The 22139-nt window shown below is 33.6% G+C and overlaps 1 protein-coding gene across 3 annotated transcripts; it reads left to right on the forward strand.

The window, feature by feature from the left end:
- Window positions 1-14372: 14372 nt before the first annotated feature.
- Window positions 14373-20263, forward strand: Kpc2 (Kip1 ubiquitination-promoting complex subunit 2). Of its 3 annotated transcripts, XM_073990772.1 has the most exons (7): window positions 14373-14528; window positions 14735-15297; window positions 15474-15993; window positions 16052-16387; window positions 18045-18173; window positions 18245-18419; window positions 18482-20263. In XM_073990772.1, the coding sequence occupies exons 2-7, from the start codon at window positions 14930-14932 to the stop codon at window positions 18625-18627; spliced, it is 1674 nt and encodes a 557-aa protein (XP_073846873.1). In that variant the 5' UTR covers window positions 14373-14528; window positions 14735-14929; the 3' UTR covers window positions 18628-20263. The 3 variants fall into 3 exon arrangements, with proteins under 3 accessions (XP_073846873.1, XP_073846872.1, XP_073846874.1); XM_073990771.1 differs by lacking the exon at window positions 14373-14528 and having other exon boundaries at window positions 14687-15297; XM_073990773.1 differs by lacking the exons at window positions 14373-14528; window positions 14735-15297 and adding an exon at window positions 15316-15398 and having other exon boundaries at window positions 18482-19178.
- The last annotated feature ends 1876 nt before the right edge of the window (window positions 20264-22139 follow it).

Below are 22139 nucleotides of genomic sequence, written 5' to 3' on the forward strand. Positions count from 1 at the left end.
GTTTCACATTCACATTGCAACATGGGCATCACCTACCACAAACGACGGCGTCACTTTATGCAACGTGAATGAGTTGCTGACCTAGATTTGCAATCGTTAGTTCATTGGTCGTTTAAGTGAACTAGATCAGACGCCCCTTCAATGAATAATCGAATTGAACCTATTTTGTAAACAAAACAATTCTATTGGATTAGATATTTGATATTTGTGAAGTGAAATAGAATAATTATTCATACAAAAAACTGCCTGCCGTCACAAAGCCAGTTTTTTTCTCAAAGCCTGTGGCGAGAAAAAAATTGGGAATAAAGAAAACAATTTGCAACATTTCCTTTGGACTTTCCCGTGTGTGTACGTGTTTCTTATCTATTGCTGTGCCGGCCGTCCGTCCATGTACATAAAATATTTTCTTGAAATGTGGTTACACTATATAATAATTAAACAACTTCATTTCCAACAACATGATATAAGAAACATATCCCAAGGAAGCACTGTATGTTGCCGTCTGTTGAAAAGTGGTTTTCTTGGCTGTGTATGCTGTTAACATTTCATCAAGACAAGCCCTTCTAAGTGGTAGGTAATTTTGTTTGCAATTTTTGCATGCTCCTGATTTGAAAGTTTTTGTTTTCTTTTAGGGTTGGATGGATGTCCGACGAAATTATAGTAAATAGATATTGGTTGGTTTGGTAAAAAAAAGGTAAACAATTAGAAAGTGAAATCGATTAATATGGAATGTGGCCTTGTTGTGCTTGTAAATATTACCATTTAAGGTAATCACCAGCTGTGTTTGTGGACGAATCTGTTGTGTTCTGGGTAAGAGGAGTTTATTTCTTATTGTATAATGAGTTAACATATGTCTGACCTTTTTACAGATTCGCAATTCCGATCTGTACAACTCTAGTGTTGTTTAGTGTGGCTATAAAGAAAGTATTACCACCATAGAACAATGGTATATGGAATATGTAGTCAAGCTGTGGAAAATGTGCTGTATGAAACCGATAACAACCTGTGTATCGTTGTAGGCAAGTAGTGTTAAGTTCTTTTAGAATAATAATATGTAGAATTAATATGTGCCTGATTTTTTTTACAGATTCGGAAATCCTGTATATGCAACATGATGTTCTTATCAATATGACGATAAAACCAAAGCTAATCCACCAACATAAGACAATACTCAAACCAACCATTGTTAATCATCGTCTGTGTGATGAAGAGCCTAAGTAGACGATTTGGTAATTATTTCGATTGCGACTTTATGGCATATCTGAGGTCTGACATACAACAAATATATATATTGTTGTTCTTCTTTTGGGTGCGCTGAAGACTTATACATTTGAAGGAACTATAATGGTTTCTACATGTGCATACGAGTGTGCTGTTTTGCTTATGTTGCATGTTGGAATCTCAGTGTGATGCTGTCATGAAAGTGTCAGTACCTGGCCATATGGTATATGTATTTTTGAGCGAAGCAAATTGATTATAACAGATAAGTATCTTATGACATTTCTGATATAATTTATTTATTTTTACTAACGTTTGTTTTATTTTCAGGTATTTTTTTTTTTTTTGTTTAATGTTTTTATTAACATTCTATTTCTTATTGCAGGTACCATTCCTGAGCATAAGTATTGATATACTTGTATGGGATTCAAGTATAGTTTTGCAAATGGTGTACAAGTGTGTGTTGACTATCTAAACATCATCTTTATTACGAGAAGTCGCATTAAGAAAATTTTTGCTTTTGTAAATAGTGGAGATGTTACTATTCCTGTGCAGAATTATTGCTCTCAATTAGAGAGAAAAATAGTTCACATTATATCTGCAATTTATGGATGTTTAGCTTTACGCCAAACTTCTTGTGGAAATCGATTGTAACTAAATCGAAAATGATAGAATAGCGAATCGATTACTCTGGCAAACTACATTACTCAGATAAGTTAATTTTGGTATATCTATAAATACTCCCAATAATAAACTTATTTTTTTTTAAAGGTATTTCTGCACGTTTTTACACACGTTCTAGCATTCATTTACTATATATGCGTATGGATGAAAATGAAATGGACTGAACAGTGTGGATGTGGCTGCTTAGCTGATATCTGGATGTGAATATGGCTGACATTATCGTTGTTTAGTAATAGCATTAAGTAATTATAGTACAAAATAGTGTTAAGGTATACAGCTAGCTTGTCATTTGGTTTTTTTTTTTTTTTTAAAGTATAAAAAGGACACCTTTATAGAACAAGAATTTGTAGCGAAACCTAAATGTTGTATTTTTCAAACGAATATTAGTTATTGTTTTAAATGCTGCGCATGTATTATCCCTATTAACTGTCCTTTTAGGTTTTCAATCTCGTATTGATTATTACCAATTTTCTTCCTAATACGACATTTCAACCATGGCTTGCAAAGTTTGGCATTTATGCCTTTAGCGAAGTTGCTTTGAACAAAATTTTTTCGAAATACTTCCTGGCCAGGCACATATGAAACAAATCGACTTCTTTTGTTGTAATTTCTCTCATTTCGTTCATAAGCTTGGTGAATCTGGTCACTTATTTTTTTATGTACCACCTGCATTTGTGCTGATTTCGGTAGTACAACCATTTCACCATCCTCTAGTGCTCCTAACTTTCTCAATATACCATAGGCATCTGCATGGGTTATCATATTATATCCCATTAAAGCGAAATAGGGTGTGGTACCTGTAGATGAATGTACAGTGGTACGCAAGGAACACTCAATTTTTGAAAGATTTTCATCCCAACGTGTCTGGTCAGTTTGTAGGTAACTGCGAATACCACATAATATTGTTTGGTTCACCCTTTCGCTGGCATTTGCCTGTGGTGAATGAAAAGCAGTTTTCATATGTTTGATTCCAAACATTTTTAGCATGTTTTGAAAAACCTCCGAGGTAAATTGTTTGCCATTGTCAGAGTGGACAACTTCCGGCACACCAAACTTGTGAAATATTTCTTCCATGAGAAACTTATTCACCGAATTTACTGTTGCCTTAGCCATTGCCTTTAGCAGGACAAATTTAGTTTTGTGGTCAAGGACAATAAAAATGAAAGATTTTCCAGACTTAGTGCGAGGGTATGGCCCCAGGAAATCAATATATATTTTCTGGAACGGCCTTTGAGTAATGACCTCTGTGCCCATGGGTGGTCTAAGGATTTGTTTTGGATGTTTTATTTCTTTGCACAATGTGCAATTGTTAACGAATTCCTTAATTTGGATGGTCATTGACGGCCAGTAGAAATATTCCCTAACATTATATAGTGTTTTTGCTGTACCTCCATGAGACGTATTGTCTTCATGTGATCTTTTTATAATTTCATTGGTCAACTTTTCTGGTAACCATATTTTCCAGCAATCACACTCATTTTCTGTTTCGTCTCTATTAAATTTAACACGCTTGTACACGATACCATCGCAAACCTTCAAATCGGGTAGCTGGTTTTGATTTTGTTCGATTGTGTCGATCAGTGAGAGATATTTTTCATTTTTAAATTCTTCCGAATTGAAGTCAATGAGACTATTGGATATGGATATTTCATCCATATCCAACCGCGACAACATATCGGGAACAACGTTTTTTGTACCTTTTCGGTGTTCAATGTGAAATTTGAAACCTTGGAGTTTCAAACTCCACCTAGCTAATCTACCGTTTAGGTCATTTTGACGCATTAGCCATTGTAAGCTAGAGTGATCTGTTATCACTGTAAATTCCATTAGTTCGACATATTGTCGAAATCGCTCAATGGCTAAAATAACTGCCAGGCATTCTTTCTCAGTTGTTGAGTAGTTGCGCTGGGCTGAATTCAATTTTTTTGAAAAATACTCGATTGGATGTTCGCCATCCTCATCATCTTTTTGAAAGAGTACGGCCCCTATACCAACATTTGAGGCATCACACTGAATAAAAAATGGCCTTCTGAAATCAGGGCTTGTGAGAACTGGACTTGAAACAAGTCGCCTTTTTAGTTCTTCAAATGAATTTAAAGCTTCTGGAGTCAGAACGAATTTAGGTGACTTTTTTAACGTGTCAGTGAGAGGTGCTGTCAGAGTGGAATACTCGTGGATAAACCTACGGTACCATCCAACTGTACCGAGGAATTTCCTGACATCTTTGGCATTTTTAGGTGGCTTGATGTTCATTATAGCCTCAATTTTGCCTAAGTCTGGCTTTAATTTTCCCCCTCCCACAATGTAGCCGAGATATTTAAGTTCTTTATAACAAAATTTAGATTTTTGCATGTTTATTGTGAGGCCTGCTGCTGTCAATCTTTCTCCTACTAATTGCAACATTTGCATGTGTATATCGAAGTTAGGTGACACTACAAGCAAATCGTCTAGGTAGACAAAAATACGATCTCGCAATTCTGACGGGATGACCTTATCCATTAGGCGGCACATCCGTTGAGCAGCATTACACAGTCCAAAGGGCATCACTTTAAACTGATAATGTGGCCTCCCTTGGACTGTAAATGCTGTCAACGGACGGCTGGATTCCTCTAATGGAATTTGCCAGAAAGCGTCTTTAAGGTCAATGGCTGAGATGTAGTGGGTGTCTCCTAAACGTGCTAGTAGGCCATCGATGTTAGGGAGAGGATAAGCATCCTTCCTTGTGACTTTATTTAACTCCCTAGCATCTAGACATAATCGGTTTTTATTTGGTTTGATAACCAATGTTACTCGATTATTCCAATCAGCGTTTTCAGCGATTTCAATTACATCTAACTTCAACATCCTATCGAGTTCTGCATACATTAGAGATTGTACTGCAGGGCTCACAGGAAAATATCGCATTTTTTTAGGGGGTGCTTTTCCAATATCTATGCTATGTGTCTCTACGTTTGTCCTACCTAAGCCATATTTTGTGTAGCATCGAAAAAACAGTTTAACGTTCTCAAGTCTGATCTCTTGTTCACGTGATAACTCATGCACTTGAACATTGGTCTCATTTGGTAAAGAAATTTCATTAATAGTCATATTTTTCATACATATAGAGATACCTAACTTTTGCCAGAAATCGTATCCCAATATCAGCTGTTGCTTCAAATTGGGAACCAGATAGAAAGTTACCTCTTGTTTTGACTTCCCACATTCTACTTTCAGCCTAACTTTGCCAATTATGAGTTGATTTTTGCCATCAGCAGTTCTTATGGTCGATTTATAATTCATTATTTCTGCGTTTATTCTCCTCACATTTTCAAGACAATCTTTCCCGAGACAACTTATCGAGGCCCCACTGTCCATCAATCCTCTAAATTCTATACCATTCAACATCACATTCATATATGGTCTTATATCAAAATTTGTATCTATACATGCTGAAGCTATTTCCCTACGTTCCTGTTTTCTTCTAGCATAACCCTTTCGAGCATTCACTACCTTTTTACTTAAAACAGGTACGAAATCCTTGAAGATTTCCTCTCGTTTTTCGTTATACCTTTTAAGCCTTTCTTCATATGTTAATTTTGGGTTTATAGAATTGCATTGTTTTTGAAGAATGATTTTATTTGGATTGGTATTTGTTTTAGTTTTATATACAGGAAAAGTGTTTAAGTTTTGTATATTTTCGACAATTTTGTTCTTTACTGGGCTGAATTCTCCTTTGAACATGTTGGCCCAGTTTTCATCATGTTCCGAGTGTTGTTTCCCGAACATCTAGGGCATTTAGGAGAGGTAACACCATCGAACCCACATTTGAAGCAAAATACTTTCCTTTCTTCCACTGGACACTCAACAAAAGTATGGCCACCTTGTTTGCAATTCCAGCAAACTAATTGTCGGGATTGTGTGTTTGGTTGTAACGCTTCAACATCGTATGTTTGTGAGTCGAAGTTACTGGCGTACTCATCCAACTCACTCACTCGCTTGAACGGTTGATATTGTTGTTGGGTCTTATAGGAACTTCTTTTTGATAGATTTCTTTCCGCTCGCTTGCATTCCTCAATCAGATTATCCACTGTTTCGATGTTTTTAGGGTATATAAGCTGCATCAATCCGTCCTTCAGATTGTCCTTTATAAGACGTACAATTTCATATTCAGGTATTGGGAATCGCATCTGATTCTTCAATCTAACGATTTCTGTAATGAATGTGTCAGCATTTTCGTTAGGCAGTTGTCGTCTATCCATTATTTTTCGCTGGATCTCAAAGTCACTTTCAAAATTGCGAAATTTTTTGATAAAGTGGTACTTGAAATTATTCCACTCACAGTGAGGATTCTGTTGACGGAAATCCCAAACCCAATCGTGCGCTTTTCCACTTAGAAGATGGTGGAATCCTTTTATAAATATGTCCCAAGGACAGTTGTAGTCTTGTCGGAGTGCTTCTGCTCTGAATACAAAATCCTCCACACTGACTGATTTTGAACATCCATCGAATTTTAGACCCCATTTTTGTAGATGTAGTGGTGTCATCGGTTTGTATCCTATTGGGGGATTTGGAGCAATATTATGTTGTAGTCCAGTGTAGTTATATGGAATTGTAGGCGGTTGTTGTTGATGAGGAATATTATACCATTGCTGTTGTTGGGACTGTGGATGAATGGTTGAATTATGTTGTTGTTGTGTGTTCGATTGTTGAGCAGTTGGAATTTGTTGTTGGAAGTGACTCATATACATGTCGCTTCTATTAAAATTCGAATAAGAGGAATTTTGTTGGGAATTTAGGGATTCTCGTATAGCCGCAGGTATCATTACAGCTAAATTTTCAGTAATAGTTCTCATAATGTTGGCTTGTGCTGCACCAACAGAAGCGTTCACATATTCTCGTAGACTTAACCCATTTGTGTTGACCTGAGCATTATGGTCGACATTTTCCTGTACTGTAGGTAGAGAAGGTCCTTGATATTGCCTTGGCATTTCTGCAAATGCTCGCCGTATTTCTTGGGCTGTTAGACTGCTATATTCCGGAGTGGTCATGTTGTTGGCCTCGGGTGATGACGTATTTTGTGGTCTTGGAACAGGTACGCTCATCAAAGGAGTGACGTTGTTTTGTATTGCCGTCTGGTTAGCTCCTGAAGTATTAGTCGCTGTCGAAGCAGATGATGTATTGGCTTGTGTATCGGTGACAATAAATGTCGGTATATCAGAAAAAGAGGTAGGATTGTCGAGAGGATTATTTCTAGAAGCTATCCTGTTAGATTGTCTACTAGCTGGAGTTCCCTTTCTTCTAGGCATGGTAAATTATATCAGTATTTTTCGAACTTTGTAATAGAAAAAATCCCAATTGGTAGAAAAAAAATGGCAATAAAGAGATAATTTGGATTAAGTATATATATTATTTAATAAAATTTAAAGAAAATGTTGATATTTTTGTATATAAATGTTAGTAACTACACATATAAATTATACACATTTACTAATATATAATTTGGTTATTTTGTTTTTCTTTACAGATAGACGAAGTATTATACATATATTTGGCTGAATTTTCTGTATCGGTTCGAGCTAAAACAGATAGATATAAACGAGATTTGAATACAATCTTAAATTTGAAAAAATCTAATAAATGATTTATTTCTAATATATATTAGAACAATATTTTAAGATTTTTATATGATTGTATAATAGACTTTTGTTTCTGTTTTAAAAAATAAAACATATAAAATCAAATTGATTTTAATTAAAAAACTTGATGTTGCAATTTGTAGATGTTTTTTTTTTTATAATTTTTAACCAAAAAGAACCAAAACTAAAGCAAAAATGTTGAGATAAGACCTTTCAAATTCAATTTACACTATGACACAAATTCAAAACTAATTTATAACTAGCTATATAGCCTTTTTATAATGATTTTGATTCGGACACAATGCAATTTTGAAAATGATTGGTTACCTGGTATTTGAAAAATCTTGATAAATAGTTGCGACGCAGGTATGGTATATGTAAGTAATACCTTCCGGGACATCTATTATAAAGATCAATCTCTTATCGGGCATTGGGATATTGACTCTAAATTTAAAAATGCTTGCATGTTGGGCGCCAAAAATGTGACAAACCTCTGATGTGGTTTAGCGGATGTGGTACTGAGGGTGTCAGCTGCGGCTTAGCTCGCCGGGTGGGGAGGTTCTTTTCCGCTGGAGGTCGCACATTTAAATATTGTACCACTGTATTTAAAGGAAAATTTTAGATTTCAACGGTGATTCTTTCTGTTTAAGTAATCATTTTTTTTATATTCATTTTAAATTAAAATCAACATTCAAAATCTCGTTTTGTCGAAGCTTTGGAGTCATGCTTCTGTGGCTGCCCACCCCATATGACTTGTTCAGTCATCCATGACATTTTTGGTAGCCTGTTGTTTTATATAAAAATGTCCCAATATCAATCATGTTTTGTCGACCTCTACATTTCAGCCTTTGACAAAAATTTAACACATTACCATTTTTACTTCACAATTTAACATTAATACTTTATTATAAATTTTAGAGGTTTAAATAAAAGTAATTATTATACATACATCAAATGGATGTTTGATTAAATTTTAATTTTTAAATTTAATTTCAGAATTCCCTAATGTGTTGTTATATAGGTTTCACAATTTATATATTTGTATATGTATATATAAATATATATGTATTTTTTTGCATATCAGTATTTTTTTTTTAAATTGACTGTGCCAACTTGGCATTTTGTATATCAGTTTCTTTTTATGTATTATTGTTTTATACATATATATTCATATATAGATATAAAGATCCATTAATAGTAATACTGGCCAGATTAGATCTATAAAGATTTTCTTATGAGCGGTATTTATGATAATTTTCTTTTTATAATTATATATAAAATTTTTACACTTTGTATAGACTTTAAATATGTATATATGCAGTTATTTAGATTTGAAATTGTTTAAATCAATAATTATAATATTTAATTTTTTTTTTATAAAAATTGTCTTATTGTTTCCTTATCGATATTAAGTAATGATAATTTTTTTATGGGAATATAAATTTCAGGAAATTAATTTTTTTGTTGGTATACAAAGCTTGACAGATTATGCTATTGTTTTAATTATCAAATTATTCAACTTTTTTTTTTAGGTTACAATTTTGTCAGATAGTAATTCAACGAATGTGAATTAATACTTTTATAATGTTTTCTTGAAAACAAATATTTAGCAAAATTCTGTTTTTTTTTTTTTTGTGATAAGGTTTTATTATTGGTATTTCTAGTTTGATTTTAAAGCTAGAATATTTGGTAATGTAATAAAACTACAAACAAACAAAAAAAGGACGAGACAAATTCTCTACATTTCACATTTTTTTATCTCACCAGACTGGTAGTTTTTAGCCAGACTCTACTGTACTTTTTCACCATGCCCTATTATTTGTGGATGGCAACCTTCAATTCTCCTTGGTACTGTGCAGGTGTAATGGTACTGTACATGTATAGTATATGTAGTTGTTGCGCCGCTTATGAAGATGGCGTTCAGCGCTTATTAGAATTTGTCCCTTTAAATAATTATGCCAAGGTTAGTCGGTTCATATTGAAGAAAATAACTCGTTTACATGGAATTTGGAATTATGTAGAATTATGTGATAAAATACAATTAATCAATTGATTAATATTTTAATAATAATGAATACGTGTTTTATGAGTATGGAGATGTTGTCTGTTCAACATTACACATATGTGATTCGAGCACGTTTTTCTACAATTCTATCCACATAATCCCATTCATAGGCAATATAATCATTTAAATCGTACTTGCACGAAAATCCTTTTTATTTCTATTGGATTGTGAAAGAGATGTACGGTCACTTATGTTTTTGGAATAGAATTATAGATAATTTTTCTCTAGAGTGATATTTAATTCACAAGCAGAATCACTTTTCTATTTGGAATATGTTTATCACATATAGAATTTTTGGAGTCAACTGTATCCAAGAATTTGCGACTATTTCTTGATTGAAATTTAGTTCAGCTTTTAGAAAAATTTCACGAGAGAAATATCATCTTTCATAATTTTCACATTTAATTCCACATTTTATGTATTAACTTTACTACATTCTTTGATATTCAGAGAGACTCACCTCCTTTTTGTAAATTTATTAATTTGCTAATGCTTATCCTTGTCAGCTACAAATAGCTATACTGCTGCTTTAAATTAATTGACATAACTTGATAGAAATAATTGACTTCTATGAAAATGAGTTCTTATTAATAAATTCAACTTGTTAGTCTTGAAAATCAGCTTATCACACGTGTGGACTCAAATAGAAAGAAAGACGTAAAATCTGCAATCAACTCCATAGTGTGGTACAAGCACTTTATGTGTTTGACATTAGTGAAGTGGCAACTCTGTTATTTACCATATTACATCTTTGACAATCTCCTATTGTGAATGGTAACTAGATGGAACTAATTTATTTTCCAATCGGAGTGTAGAGTTGCAAATTCTAGTTAATTTGAAAGGAATTTGTACTCAATTCACAAATGCAAATTAACTTGGATATAACTTTAAAAATCCCTTGGAAAGAATTTATGTATGTAATAAGTCATGGACCTGGCAATAAAACTCTGATGTAATCAGTTTTGTTAAAATAAGTCGAATGGATTTAAATACTATGTTGAACATGAAAAATATCAAAAATATCATGTGTTCTACATGAAACGGCTTTTCTTTATCTCGACAAAATCATTCATTTAGAATAAACTATATAGATCTCTTGATCTGTTTATTCATAGCCTTATGTCACACACTGAAACTTACAAGAAATTGTATAGAGGTTTTTAGATCGAGTTATCCACAACAGTAATTTAATAAAAGGACTCTTGTATAGAACACGATCCAGGAGTGAATACTTTCATTAAATTTATTTCACTGTCATCCTTATAAATATAAAACCTCCTATATTCATAGGCCGGTTCCAACAAAAAAAGGTTAGCCCACCGTACGCTGAGCTTATGACATCAAAATTTTATTAAGGAGAAATTATCCTTACTTTTGCCCAAAACATTTTATTGTAGTTGCAAATGCATCATCATGGTGGAATAAGAAGGTGTTACATTAATAACAATAATTTGTCAAACATCATACCAAACGTCAAAATTTTGTTCACACTAATGCATTATTACAACTAGTCTGAAAATCAGCTGTTTTGGTGTTTCACATTCACATTGCAACATGGGCATCACCTACCACAAACGACGGCGTCACTTTATGCAACGTGAATGAGTTGCTGACCTAGATTTGCAATCGTTAGTTCATTGGTCGTTTAAGTGAACTAGATCAGACGCCCCTTCAATGAATAATCGAATTGAACCTATTTTGTAAACAAAACAATTCTATTGGATTAGATATTTGATATTTGTGAAGTGAAATAGAATAATTATTCATACAAAAAACTGCCTGCCGTCACAAAATTGCTGAAGAGGGGAACTCGATGTAAAGGCCTCGCCGGGTTAACCCACTTCATAAAGATTTACTTGACGTTTGCGCTATGGAAATGAAATTTGAAACCTAAACCCACTGGGTTAATCCGGTTAAGTGTAACCGGGGTATAAGTTGCATGTTCTTCCGGCTTTAAGTCAAAAGTCAAAACATACGAAAATCGTGTTTTAGCACACATTCAGCCGCGTAGAGTTGCCGCATTTCTACGCGTTTGAATGTGCGCTGAAACACGATTTTCGTATGTTTTGACTTTTGACTTAAAGCCGGAAGAACATACAACTTAATGAACTAAGCCAGAAATCCTCTTATGTGGCAAGGTCTTAAGGCCTGCGTACATAAGCTGCTTTGCCTGATTGCCTTGCTTTGCTGCTTCAATAAAAAAATAAAAGAACAAAGAAGGTCGACCTAATTTCCAACTGATGGCAACCCAGTTCGAAATTTCGTCTTTATTCTATTATTTTTATTACGTCAGAAATGAAGCAGGTAAGCAAGGCAATCAGGCAAAGTAGCTTATGTACGCAGGCCTTTACAGGCCTGGGTACATAAAAGCTGCCTCGCCTGATTACCTTGCTTTCCTGCTTCATTTCTGACATAAAATAAATAATAGAATAAAGAAGGCCGAGGCAATTTCGAACTATGTTGCCCTTTTCTCTTTCATTCTTGGCGTTGGTGAGTTGTGTTGATTCCTTGGTGAGCTACTGCTACTCTGTTGACTACTGTGACCTGGAGAATTTGCATCTGCATTCTCGTCTAGATCTTCCTCATCATCATCCTCCTTGCAATTCAGCCTATGAAATCTTGGTCTGTCTCGTATCTCACTACTTTCATCATCATCATCCTCTTTGTGTATACCGCCACTACTCCCAGCTCCACTGCCCTGGCCCTGTGATCTCTTGGAACGTGCCAACCACTTTGCACGTCTTTCTGCAAATTTTTCCTTTACCCAAGGAATCATCTTCATTCAGGACTATTTAACAACTTGGCACTAAACTCTAAAGCATTTTACATTTTTGTTCTTTGGGCGCCTCTCCTCTCTCGAAATTTATTGTGGGAAAACGTTCAATTATCACTATATTTCCATATATTATTAAAAATGAATTTTCGCATTGTATCCTTTTCTTATTAGATATTTATGTCCTTTCCCAGCAAAAAGTTTGCATCCGCGGATGCAGTTAAATCACCAGAACAATTGCCGCTGGAGTACATCTTTTTTCTATGAATTCACCTATGAATTTTACAAGAGAGCGCGCAGCTAGGATGCACTCCATTTTGCTTCCACGGCACACATCTAGGATGCACTCCATTTTCGATCCAAATCACAGCCTTTGATGTAGTGTTTTGGATTGAATTTAAATGCAGTCTAAAGATGTTATAAAATGCAAGCCATTGCAAATATCCCAAAATAAATAAAATACATTGCTTACTCGTGTAAAACAAGAATATTAACTTTATTACATTATCACATATTATAAAAACTATCCAATAAATTTGATCGTAACTAAGTTTACTTCCTCTTCTCTGCTTTTTATGACATCGAAATTGATATTGCTTCATCATCCAAATGGTTTTTCATTTTTCTTCCTAATTCAGTTCAGATTTCCAAAAAAACTCCAACTCCACTTCAATAATAATTTGCATCTCGTGAATTACAGCAATGTTCATAACTTTAGTTTCTATTTCTTTATATTTTATAAAACAAGTTCTTAGAATTTTAACACTCTTTTTTGTGTTCAGAAAAAAGACTGCGACTGTAGGGATCAACAAATTGGCTTGCTTGGCTAGGGATCTTTAAGCGATTGCTTCCAAAATGTATCGAGGGCAGTGCATTTTCATAACTCCGTGTGGACTGCATCGAAGGATGTATTGAAATCATAACTCTGCATTGCACTACTTCCAAACTTTTTTGCTGGGTATGTTATACTTGTTTTTGTTGCCGTCGTGTTCTGTTAGTTGTCTGTTATACACAAACCCCTCTATGGTTTAATAGTAAAATTGAACTGCATTATGCACTATGTCCAATCTTTAGACCGTGTTTAGACATTCAAAATGGAAAGAAAATTTTTCTTGTCAATTTCTTTTAAAATTTCCTTGTTGTTTAGACACGGAAATCATGTTTGTGTCAATTTTATAATTTTTCTTATTGTTCTTCACACTCATTTTCTCATTGCGCCGTTCAAAAACAAAGCCAAGGCAAAATTGTAATGAAAAGTAAAAATGGACGTGAGTGATAAACAATTAATTATTAAAGCAACCCTTAAATTGCATTTTAATTTTGATATTTCGACTTATTTCGAATTGTTTTTGCTTAAAAAAATAGGTTTTCCTCCAAAAGGATTTTTTCAATTGTCTTAGCTGTTGTTTGTTTCTCGACAGAGAAAATAAAGTGAAAGAAAGTGCAAAAACAAATCTGCAGCCAACTTCAGGTTGTATACGAAGAAAACCGAAACAAAACAGAATTTGCCAGTTCAGAGGTGTGTGTGTACCCCCTCTTATTCCCCTCTACTCACTCGCCATAAACTCAATTTTCTTTCTCATCAACTTTCCCTGTATAAACACGGACTTACAATCTTTACAGTTCTATGTCTTTGGCTTGAACATGGTACAATTACTTAGGTAGATGCCTCAGCCCAGCTGATCGAATCTAAAACGTCAAAAAACTAGGAATTCGCTATGAAAAAACACAACAAAAAACCATATGATTCGGTAAGTAAGAGATAGCATGTCTACACTTTATAGACAAACACAAGCGATAAAAAGAGACAACAAGAGATCATTTGGCGAAAATTTTGACAGTTTACATTACAAAAAGAGTTGCTTGTTGTAGCAATTCGCCGATGTTTCTACCTAAGTAATTGTACCATGGGCTTGAACGAGTACCTCGCGTTGCCAACTACATGATCATATTAATTCTGCGTGAATGGCACACATGCCGATGCCGCTATCATTTCCGTGTGAAAGAGAGAATCTACAACAAAAGAGAGAGAGAGAGAGAGAAGTGAGACGGAATCAGCGACAACTGGAAAAGGATAATTGCTAGAGCTGGCAAAACATCGATGGCACTATCGATATCTTATTTTTTTTTTAAAAATTTTTACTATTTTTTCCGATAACATAAAGAAAGAAAGGTTAACGCAGTAAAAAGTAGTAGCTTCTTGCAGGTTCCGGAACAGAGCATCTATTTCCATATTAATAGTTGGTCTGTTCCAGTACTGCAAGAGTCTACTAATTTTTAAATCGATAGCTATCGAATTTTTTAATTGAAATATCGAAAATATCTAATGTTGGCAATATCGATAGTTTGCCAGCTCTAATAATTGCATGTTTACAAAAGTTTCAGCTAAAAAGGACATAAATATCTCTAATAAGAAAAGGATACAATGCGAAAATTCATGTTTAATGGGAATATATGGAAATATAGTGATAATTGAACGTTTTCCCACAATAAATTTCGAGAGAGGAGAGGCGCCCAAACAACAAAAATGTAAAATGCTTTAGAGTTTAGTGCCAAGTTGTTAAATAGTCCTGTATGAAGATGATTCCTTGGGTAAAGGAAAAATTTGCAGAAAGACGTGCAAAGTGGTTGGCACGTTCCAAGAGATCACAGGGCCAGGGCAGTGGAGCTGGGAGTAGTGGCGGTATACACAAAGAGGATGATGATGATGAAAGTAGTGAGATACGAGACAGACCAAGATTTCATAGGCTGAATTGCAAGGAGGATGATGATGAGGAAGATCTAGACGAGAATGCAGATGCAAATTCTCCAGGTCACAGTAGTCAACAAAGTAGCAGTAGCTCACCAAGGAATCAGCACAACTCACCAACGCCCACAAGACAACAACAACAATGTCATCATGCAACCCGCTCCTTACATTCGTCCCCAGTCAAGTTAGCTAAGTAAGTAATGTTTAGAAACTCAAAAAGAGTTTCATATTTCGATCATTTTCACAAAATTTCCAAGTACATAGAATGCACAAATTACGCAGTCTTTTTGTCAAGTAAATCAGCAATTTCTTCTAAATTAACAACCCATAAAATATATCCTCTTGTTTTTTTTTTGTTTCTTATTTTAGAAAAAGTTCCCGCCGTTCATCGGCAGCATCATCGTCCATCACAAATACCTTAGTTAATACCGAAAGTAGTTTTACAAGGATCGTCTCATCTCCGCGGGAACGCATTAAGGTTCGTGTCATATGTCCCTCGGCAAGGGTAATGATATTTCAAACCGATTGTCACCGGCGTTTATTAGAACTGAAAAATGAAATTATATTGGAATTATCCGATGATTTGTTAGCCAATATGACCCTCTATGCGACTGAACCTAAATCATTGGCGCCAAAATTTCGTTTATTAAAAGCCGACTATCAGGGATTTGAGTTGAATGAAAGTCAAACCCTAGAACAACTGGGGATTGGTAACAATGATACATTAGCTCTGGTGGCCAAACGCAGCAACCTACAACAATTGGTTAATCAAACCAGAGAAACACGTTCACCGTCCGACAAAGATATTGAAATGGCAACAAAAAATTTACAAATACGTTCGGCTGATGTTCCACTGGTGGATATTAATGAAATTTTCCAGCAATCAAATGTGAGTAGGCGCAGTAGTTTGTTTAAATACATTTCTAATAGTTTGTGGTTTCTTTCAGCTACACTTTGATGTCCGTAAAGTTTTAATATCTTTGGCCCAAGCCTCTGCTGTGATTATTGGTTCCGGCCCTTATGCCAAACGTTTAATAGCCGTTCTCAAACAAAAACTCATCAACAAACGAAACTATCAGAACGATACAACACAGTGCCTTGTGGATATGGGTTTTAAAAAGGAGAAGGCCGAATATGCATTGAAGCTACACAATAATGTCTATTCTGCAGCCTTGGAATGGCTAATACAGCGTCAAAGTCAAGAAACGTCAATTGAAGAGGTTGTTATGGGTATACCAAGAACAAATTCAATGGCATCACCATCGGGCATATTGTCAAGTGATGTGAGTACCACCAAAAGACCTTTTCAGAAACATATGAGAGGTTTTCGGAAAAAGGGTTGTATAAGGTCATCCTATTAGAAGATTTGAAGCCTTGATATAGAAAATTGTAAAGCCTTCTTATGGAATACTTGAACAACTTCTTAATGTAGGTCTTCGTGAAGATTTGAGCACATTTTGACCTACCGCGAAAAAATCCTTTAGAGGAGGAAATGTTGTCGATAATAACTTTTCCATAAAAATATATTGTCGATAACGATATTTCCATATGAAATGTCGATATCGACATTTTCATAAGAAAAGTTGTTGATAACAATTTTTCCATAAGGAAATGTCGATAACAACTTTTTCCTAAGGAAGTGGCGATAAGAACTTTTGTTGTCGATAAGGAAAAGTTGTCGATTATCACTTTACTATAAGGAAAAGTTTTCGATTATAATTTTTTCATAAGGAATTGCTCTCAATAACAACTTTTCCATAAGGAAACGTTCTCGATAACAACTTTTCCATAACAAAATGTCCTCGATATCGACTTTTCCATAAGAAAATGTCGATAACTTTTTTCATAAGGAAATGTTGATAACAATTTTTCCATAAAGAAATGTTGTCGATAACAACTTTTTTCTAAGGAAATGGCGATAACAACTTTTCCATAAGGAATAGTTGTCGAAAAAAAACTTTCCATTAAGAAAAGTTGTCGATAACATCTTTTTCATTAGGAAATGTCGATAAGGAAAAGTTGTCGATTATAATTTTTTCATAAGGAAACGTTCTGGATAACAACTTTTCCATAAGGAAATGTTCCCGATAATAACTTTTTCATAAGGAAATGTCGTTTATAAGGAAATGTTGGCGATAACAACTTTTCCATAAGAATATGTTGTCGATAATAGATTTTTGATACGAAACTGTTGTCGATAAGAAAAGTTGTCGATAACATTTCCATAAAGCGGGGTACACACGATCAGTTTTGACTGTCAGTTTTGCTCAAATAATCGGTTGCTTGCCAGCGTGGCCGTTCATTTTTGTCAGTCATCAGGCAACCACAAAATATTTTGTGGTTGCTGGACAGTTTGACATTTATCGATATTTCTAAAAAAATCGACAGTCAAAAGTGATCGTGTGTACCCCGCTTAAGGATAAGTTGTCGGTAGCAACTTGTCCATACAACTTCTCTATAAGAAGGCCTTCGTATTGAAGACTCAAAGATCTTTGTATGGAAGAATCGAAGGTCTTCCTACAGAAGACTCGACGATTTTTGTACAGAAGACTCTACGGTTTTCATACAGAAGACTCGACGTTTTTCGTACAGAAGACTCGAAGATCTTTGTATAATATACCAAAAGCCCAAAAGGTCTACTGGAAGACGTATAGGAGACTCGAAGGTTTTCGTCTAAATGACTCGATGGTATTTGTATGGAAGGCTTGAAGTGTTCATATAAGAGGTTCGAAGGTCTTCGAATAGAATGCTCGAATGTGTTTCCAAATTTCAATCTTCAGAAGCCTTTTTCATGATGGCCAGAAGATCCTGATCTCTTCTATTAGACGTCTCGAAGTTTTTCTTAAGAAGAAACGAATGTTTCCCCATTGAAGACCAAATGATTTTTCTACCTATGAAATATTTTTATATTAATTTTTTCCTCACTTTCTCTCCTTTTAGAATACCGTAGAGAATATTGCTGCTTTATTGGAAATAGTGCGGATATACAGCTATAGGGATATACCGCCAACACCCGATGCTGTTCAAACCTTGGTGGAAATGGGGTTTCAGGAAAGCGATGTTATTGAGGTAAGCAAAAGACGATTGGCCGTTTTGGAATATTCTAAATTTAAACTCGAGCGTTCCATTCCATTTTATAGGCTCTCAAGAAAACCTGTAACAATAAAGCGGCAGCCTGTGAATGGCTGTGTGGAAATCGTACTGGTAGTTTGGTGGAATTACGGGAGGGTTTAGCTCAAGACTCGCCAATATTGAAAACAATATTACAATTGCCACAAGTTCAACTAAGCTTAAGTAATCCTGACATTTTATTGGGTAAGTTTAAACAGGAAATGGTCTCTAGTGATTGGAAAATAAGACAAAATCTTCCGCCATAGCCTTTTTAGCAATACTGGAAAATGAACAATCAATAAGAGTGTGGGGCGATGACAATGACACAAACTCGGTTATAACACATATCCTACAAAAATATCACGAAGAGAAACATGTTTTGGGCATAAATCAATTCTATAGCAGCCGATAGTTGAAATTTATTGAAGACAAGAGGATGGACAATTGGCCTCCGGTTTATAATAGCAAATGAGGTGAATGATGTAAAAAAAATGTAATCAATCATTTGGTATTATAAGCTAGGAGGTCTTATGTTTCAAAAATTAATAATCATGTACAGTTAACTAATATACATATAAATTATAAGTAAACTATTTTCTAAAATTAAATTTTAAAAAATAACAGCACCTCTTTCACTAAAAACACCACCAAAAATGACATGACATGCCAATAACAAAAACAACAAAAAAAAACTGCTGCAATATTCTGCAATTTAATTTATTAACTTTTTACGCGCACATTTTAGTTAAACAATTTATTATTTTTTTAAAGAAAATATATTTAAAAAATATACTTATGTATGTGTGCTTTGCCAAAAATAAAAACAAAACAAAAATACTCAACAAACAAAAAATATCAAAAAACGGAAATAATAAGCAAAGGAAAAAGTGCAATTCTATTCAAATAAAAAATAAAGAGGTTATTTACAATACTCTTCTATGTATACACCAACAACAACAAAAATATAAGGAAACTCGAAACATTTTAAAGAATGTTTTGAAGACATAATTCAATACATATGTAGATGGTACCTAATTTTTAGCGTTTTAGCTTTGACAACAACACTAAATTTTAAGTAAACAACAAATAAAGCTTAAAATATTTAGTATAAATCTATGACTAAACAACAACAACAATGCAATCTACTTAAAAACAAACATAATTTGGATGCTATTCCATCTACTTTTGAGTGATATAATTTTTGTTTATATCACTTTAGTTTTAAATCCTATTAATTTATAATTTATAAAAAATAATTTAGAAAATATGAAATACCAGAAAATTGTTCCGCAAATGAATATTTATATTAAATGTCAAATGTTTAGCGAACAAAACTATAATTTTTAAGAAAATTTGCCAAAAAAAAAAAATAAGAATTAAAAACCTTTGCTTTCTATGTGCATATGTTAACCTTTATAAACCTGCTTTTGTTGTCACTAAAGTTATCTATATTTTGTAAAACAAAAAAACTTTTTCGGTGATCTCGTTATAACAAAGAAAACATCTATTTTGGTTTCAAATTCTCAAAAATGAGTTCTAAACTTTAACAAGTTCTAAAACTATCAGATACTTTCTAGTTTAGGGGTCTATAACTGTTTTTCCCACACGAAATGACCGCTTGAACTATAACGAAACATTGACTCATAATTCTTTAAACTTTATTCGGCATCGGTTTTTTATTTTCTGATACATTCTGAATGAAATAATCGCATATAAATCAAGTTTTGTTAAATGAAGCCTCTAATTTAAGAATATTTCATGTGACTACCTCTGTTTCGTTTTCTTTTTTCATTTTGGCTGCATCAGTTTTATGGACTTTTCTCGTTAAATTGTTTTGAAATCTATTTGATGAGAAAATATTCTATCTATAAAACTAGATAAAAATATTTCATAAAAATGATCTTAAAAGCAAACAAAAACTATCTCTCTTAAGCATTAAGATATTTTAAAATTTATCAAAAAATTTTAAAATCATGAAAAAACAAGCAGTTTATTACTATTAAAAATATTAAGATAAAAATAAAATCGCAATATTGAATAAGAAGAAATTCGAATTTGTTTTTATTGTCCGTATTAGATGATTTTGTAATAGATATGGGTGAGCTAAATGGTACAATTTCGAGATTTGTGTCTGTGCTAACACAAAAGAAAAGTATAAATGTACTGTACATGTTTAAGTACTGTACATATTCGACTGATAAAACAACAACAATTCGAAATTATCGGCAACTTTTCCTTGTGGAAAAGTTGTTATCGACAAAATTTCTTTAACCCTGCGTTTACGAAAGACAGGACAGTTGACTTCATGTATTGATTGTCAAAAACCCAAAACTTGCCTTTGTGACGTAGGCGTCCAGACAACTGCAAAAACAGTTTTAAAATTATGAATGAAAATCATAGATTTCTTTTTGTTTTCCGTTCACATATTTTGTTTTTGTACCTATTCTTTTGTTTTCAACACATTTAAATTATCATCTCACTTCTTTTTTCACAAAATGTCAAAAATTTGTTAACCCTACTGTCTATGAAAAAATGATGGACAACTGGGAGACAAACGACAAATGTATGTAGGTGTTAGTAAATCAGAGTTGTATTTGAAGACAAACTAGCTCTGTTCCAGAACTAAAAAGTTTTTACAACTTTTACCACTTTTACACATTTTGCGTTCCCGTACACAAAATTTATATGAAAATCGTTTACGACTTTTACAACTTTTACGACTTTTACCACTTTACAAAGTACGGGAACAGGCCAACTGTCTGGTGTAAACGCCTAGTAAGGAAAAATTGTTGTCTCTTAGGAAAATTTGTTATTGAAAACATCGTTTGGAAAATTGTTATCTATAACTTTTCATAATGGGAAAGTTGTTATTGACCACTTTTCTTATGACAACGCTGTTATCGACAACATTTCCTTATGGGGAAATTGTTATCGACAACTTTTTCTTTTGGAAAAGTTGTTTTCAACAACATTTCCTTATGTTAAAAATTTCCTTACGGAAAAGTCGTTATCTACCAATTTTCCTTGTGGAAGCTACCACTTTTCTTATGTTAAAGTTGTTATCGACAACATTTTAGTATGGGAAAGTTGTTAACGACAACATTTCATTATGGAAAAGTTATTACGGACAACTTTTCAGTGTGCGAAAGATGTTATCGACTACTTTTTGTAACGGAATAGTTGTTATCGACAACATTTCCTTATGGGAAATTGTTAGCGTAAAGTGCTGTACACATTGTCAGTTTTGAATGTCGATATTTCGCAATTATCGATAACTGTCAAACCGTCCAGCAACCACAAAACTTTTTGTGGTTGCATGATGAATGACAAAAATGTTGTGTTTTTAAGACAAATAAATGCACGCTTTGAATAAGGAATAATTCAATAATGATGTTTTATTAAAATGGTAAAAAGGAGATTAACAACCGATGTGTGTGATGGAAGAATCAAAGAATTGAAGTGAAGAGTTAAACGTTACAATTAACAGTAATCTCATAAAGTTACAAAGTGGAATAGATTTATATACAAAGAAGATAAAGATTAAAAATAGAATTCAATAACATAGAATAAATAGTTGCCATATATCAATTTTGGATACTACAAAAAATGATCGGCCACACTAGCAAGCAACAACAAAGCTGTCATTCAAAACTGACAATGTGTACCCAGCTTTATTGTTTGGAAAAGTTGCTTTCAACAACATTTCCTTATGTTAAAAATTGCTCGGTTCCAGAACCTGCAAGAAGCTACTATTTTTTACAACGATAACATTTTTTCCTTTATGTTATCGGAAAAAATAGTAAAAATTAGTAGATTCTTGCAGTTCTGGAACAAACCAAATGTTATCGACAACATTTGAGTATGGAAAAATTGTTATCAACAACATTTCCTTACGGAAAAGTCGTTATCTACCAATTTTCCTTG

The sequence above is a fragment of the Musca autumnalis genome, unplaced genomic scaffold (assembly GCF_047663935.1).
Source record: "Musca autumnalis isolate F117 unplaced genomic scaffold, ASM4766393v1 scaffold_5, whole genome shotgun sequence".
NCBI classification, from domain to species: Eukaryota; Metazoa; Arthropoda; class Insecta; order Diptera; family Muscidae; genus Musca; species Musca autumnalis.

What these genes read in the sequence shown, in the direction of transcription:
- Kpc2 (XM_073990772.1), top strand. Translation starts at nt 14,930, where the DNA reads ATGAAGATGATTCCTTGGGTAAAGGAAAAATTTGCAGAAAGACGTGCA. An exon ending in AAATTTTCCAGCAATCAAAT is followed by an intron (nt 15,994 to 16,051) that starts GTGAGTAGGCGC and finishes GGTTTCTTTCAG; the next exon opens with CTACACTTTGATGTCCGTAA. An exon ending in AGGAAAGCGATGTTATTGAG is followed by an intron (nt 18,174 to 18,244) that starts GTAAGCAAAAGA and finishes TCCATTTTATAG; the next exon opens with GCTCTCAAGAAAACCTGTAA.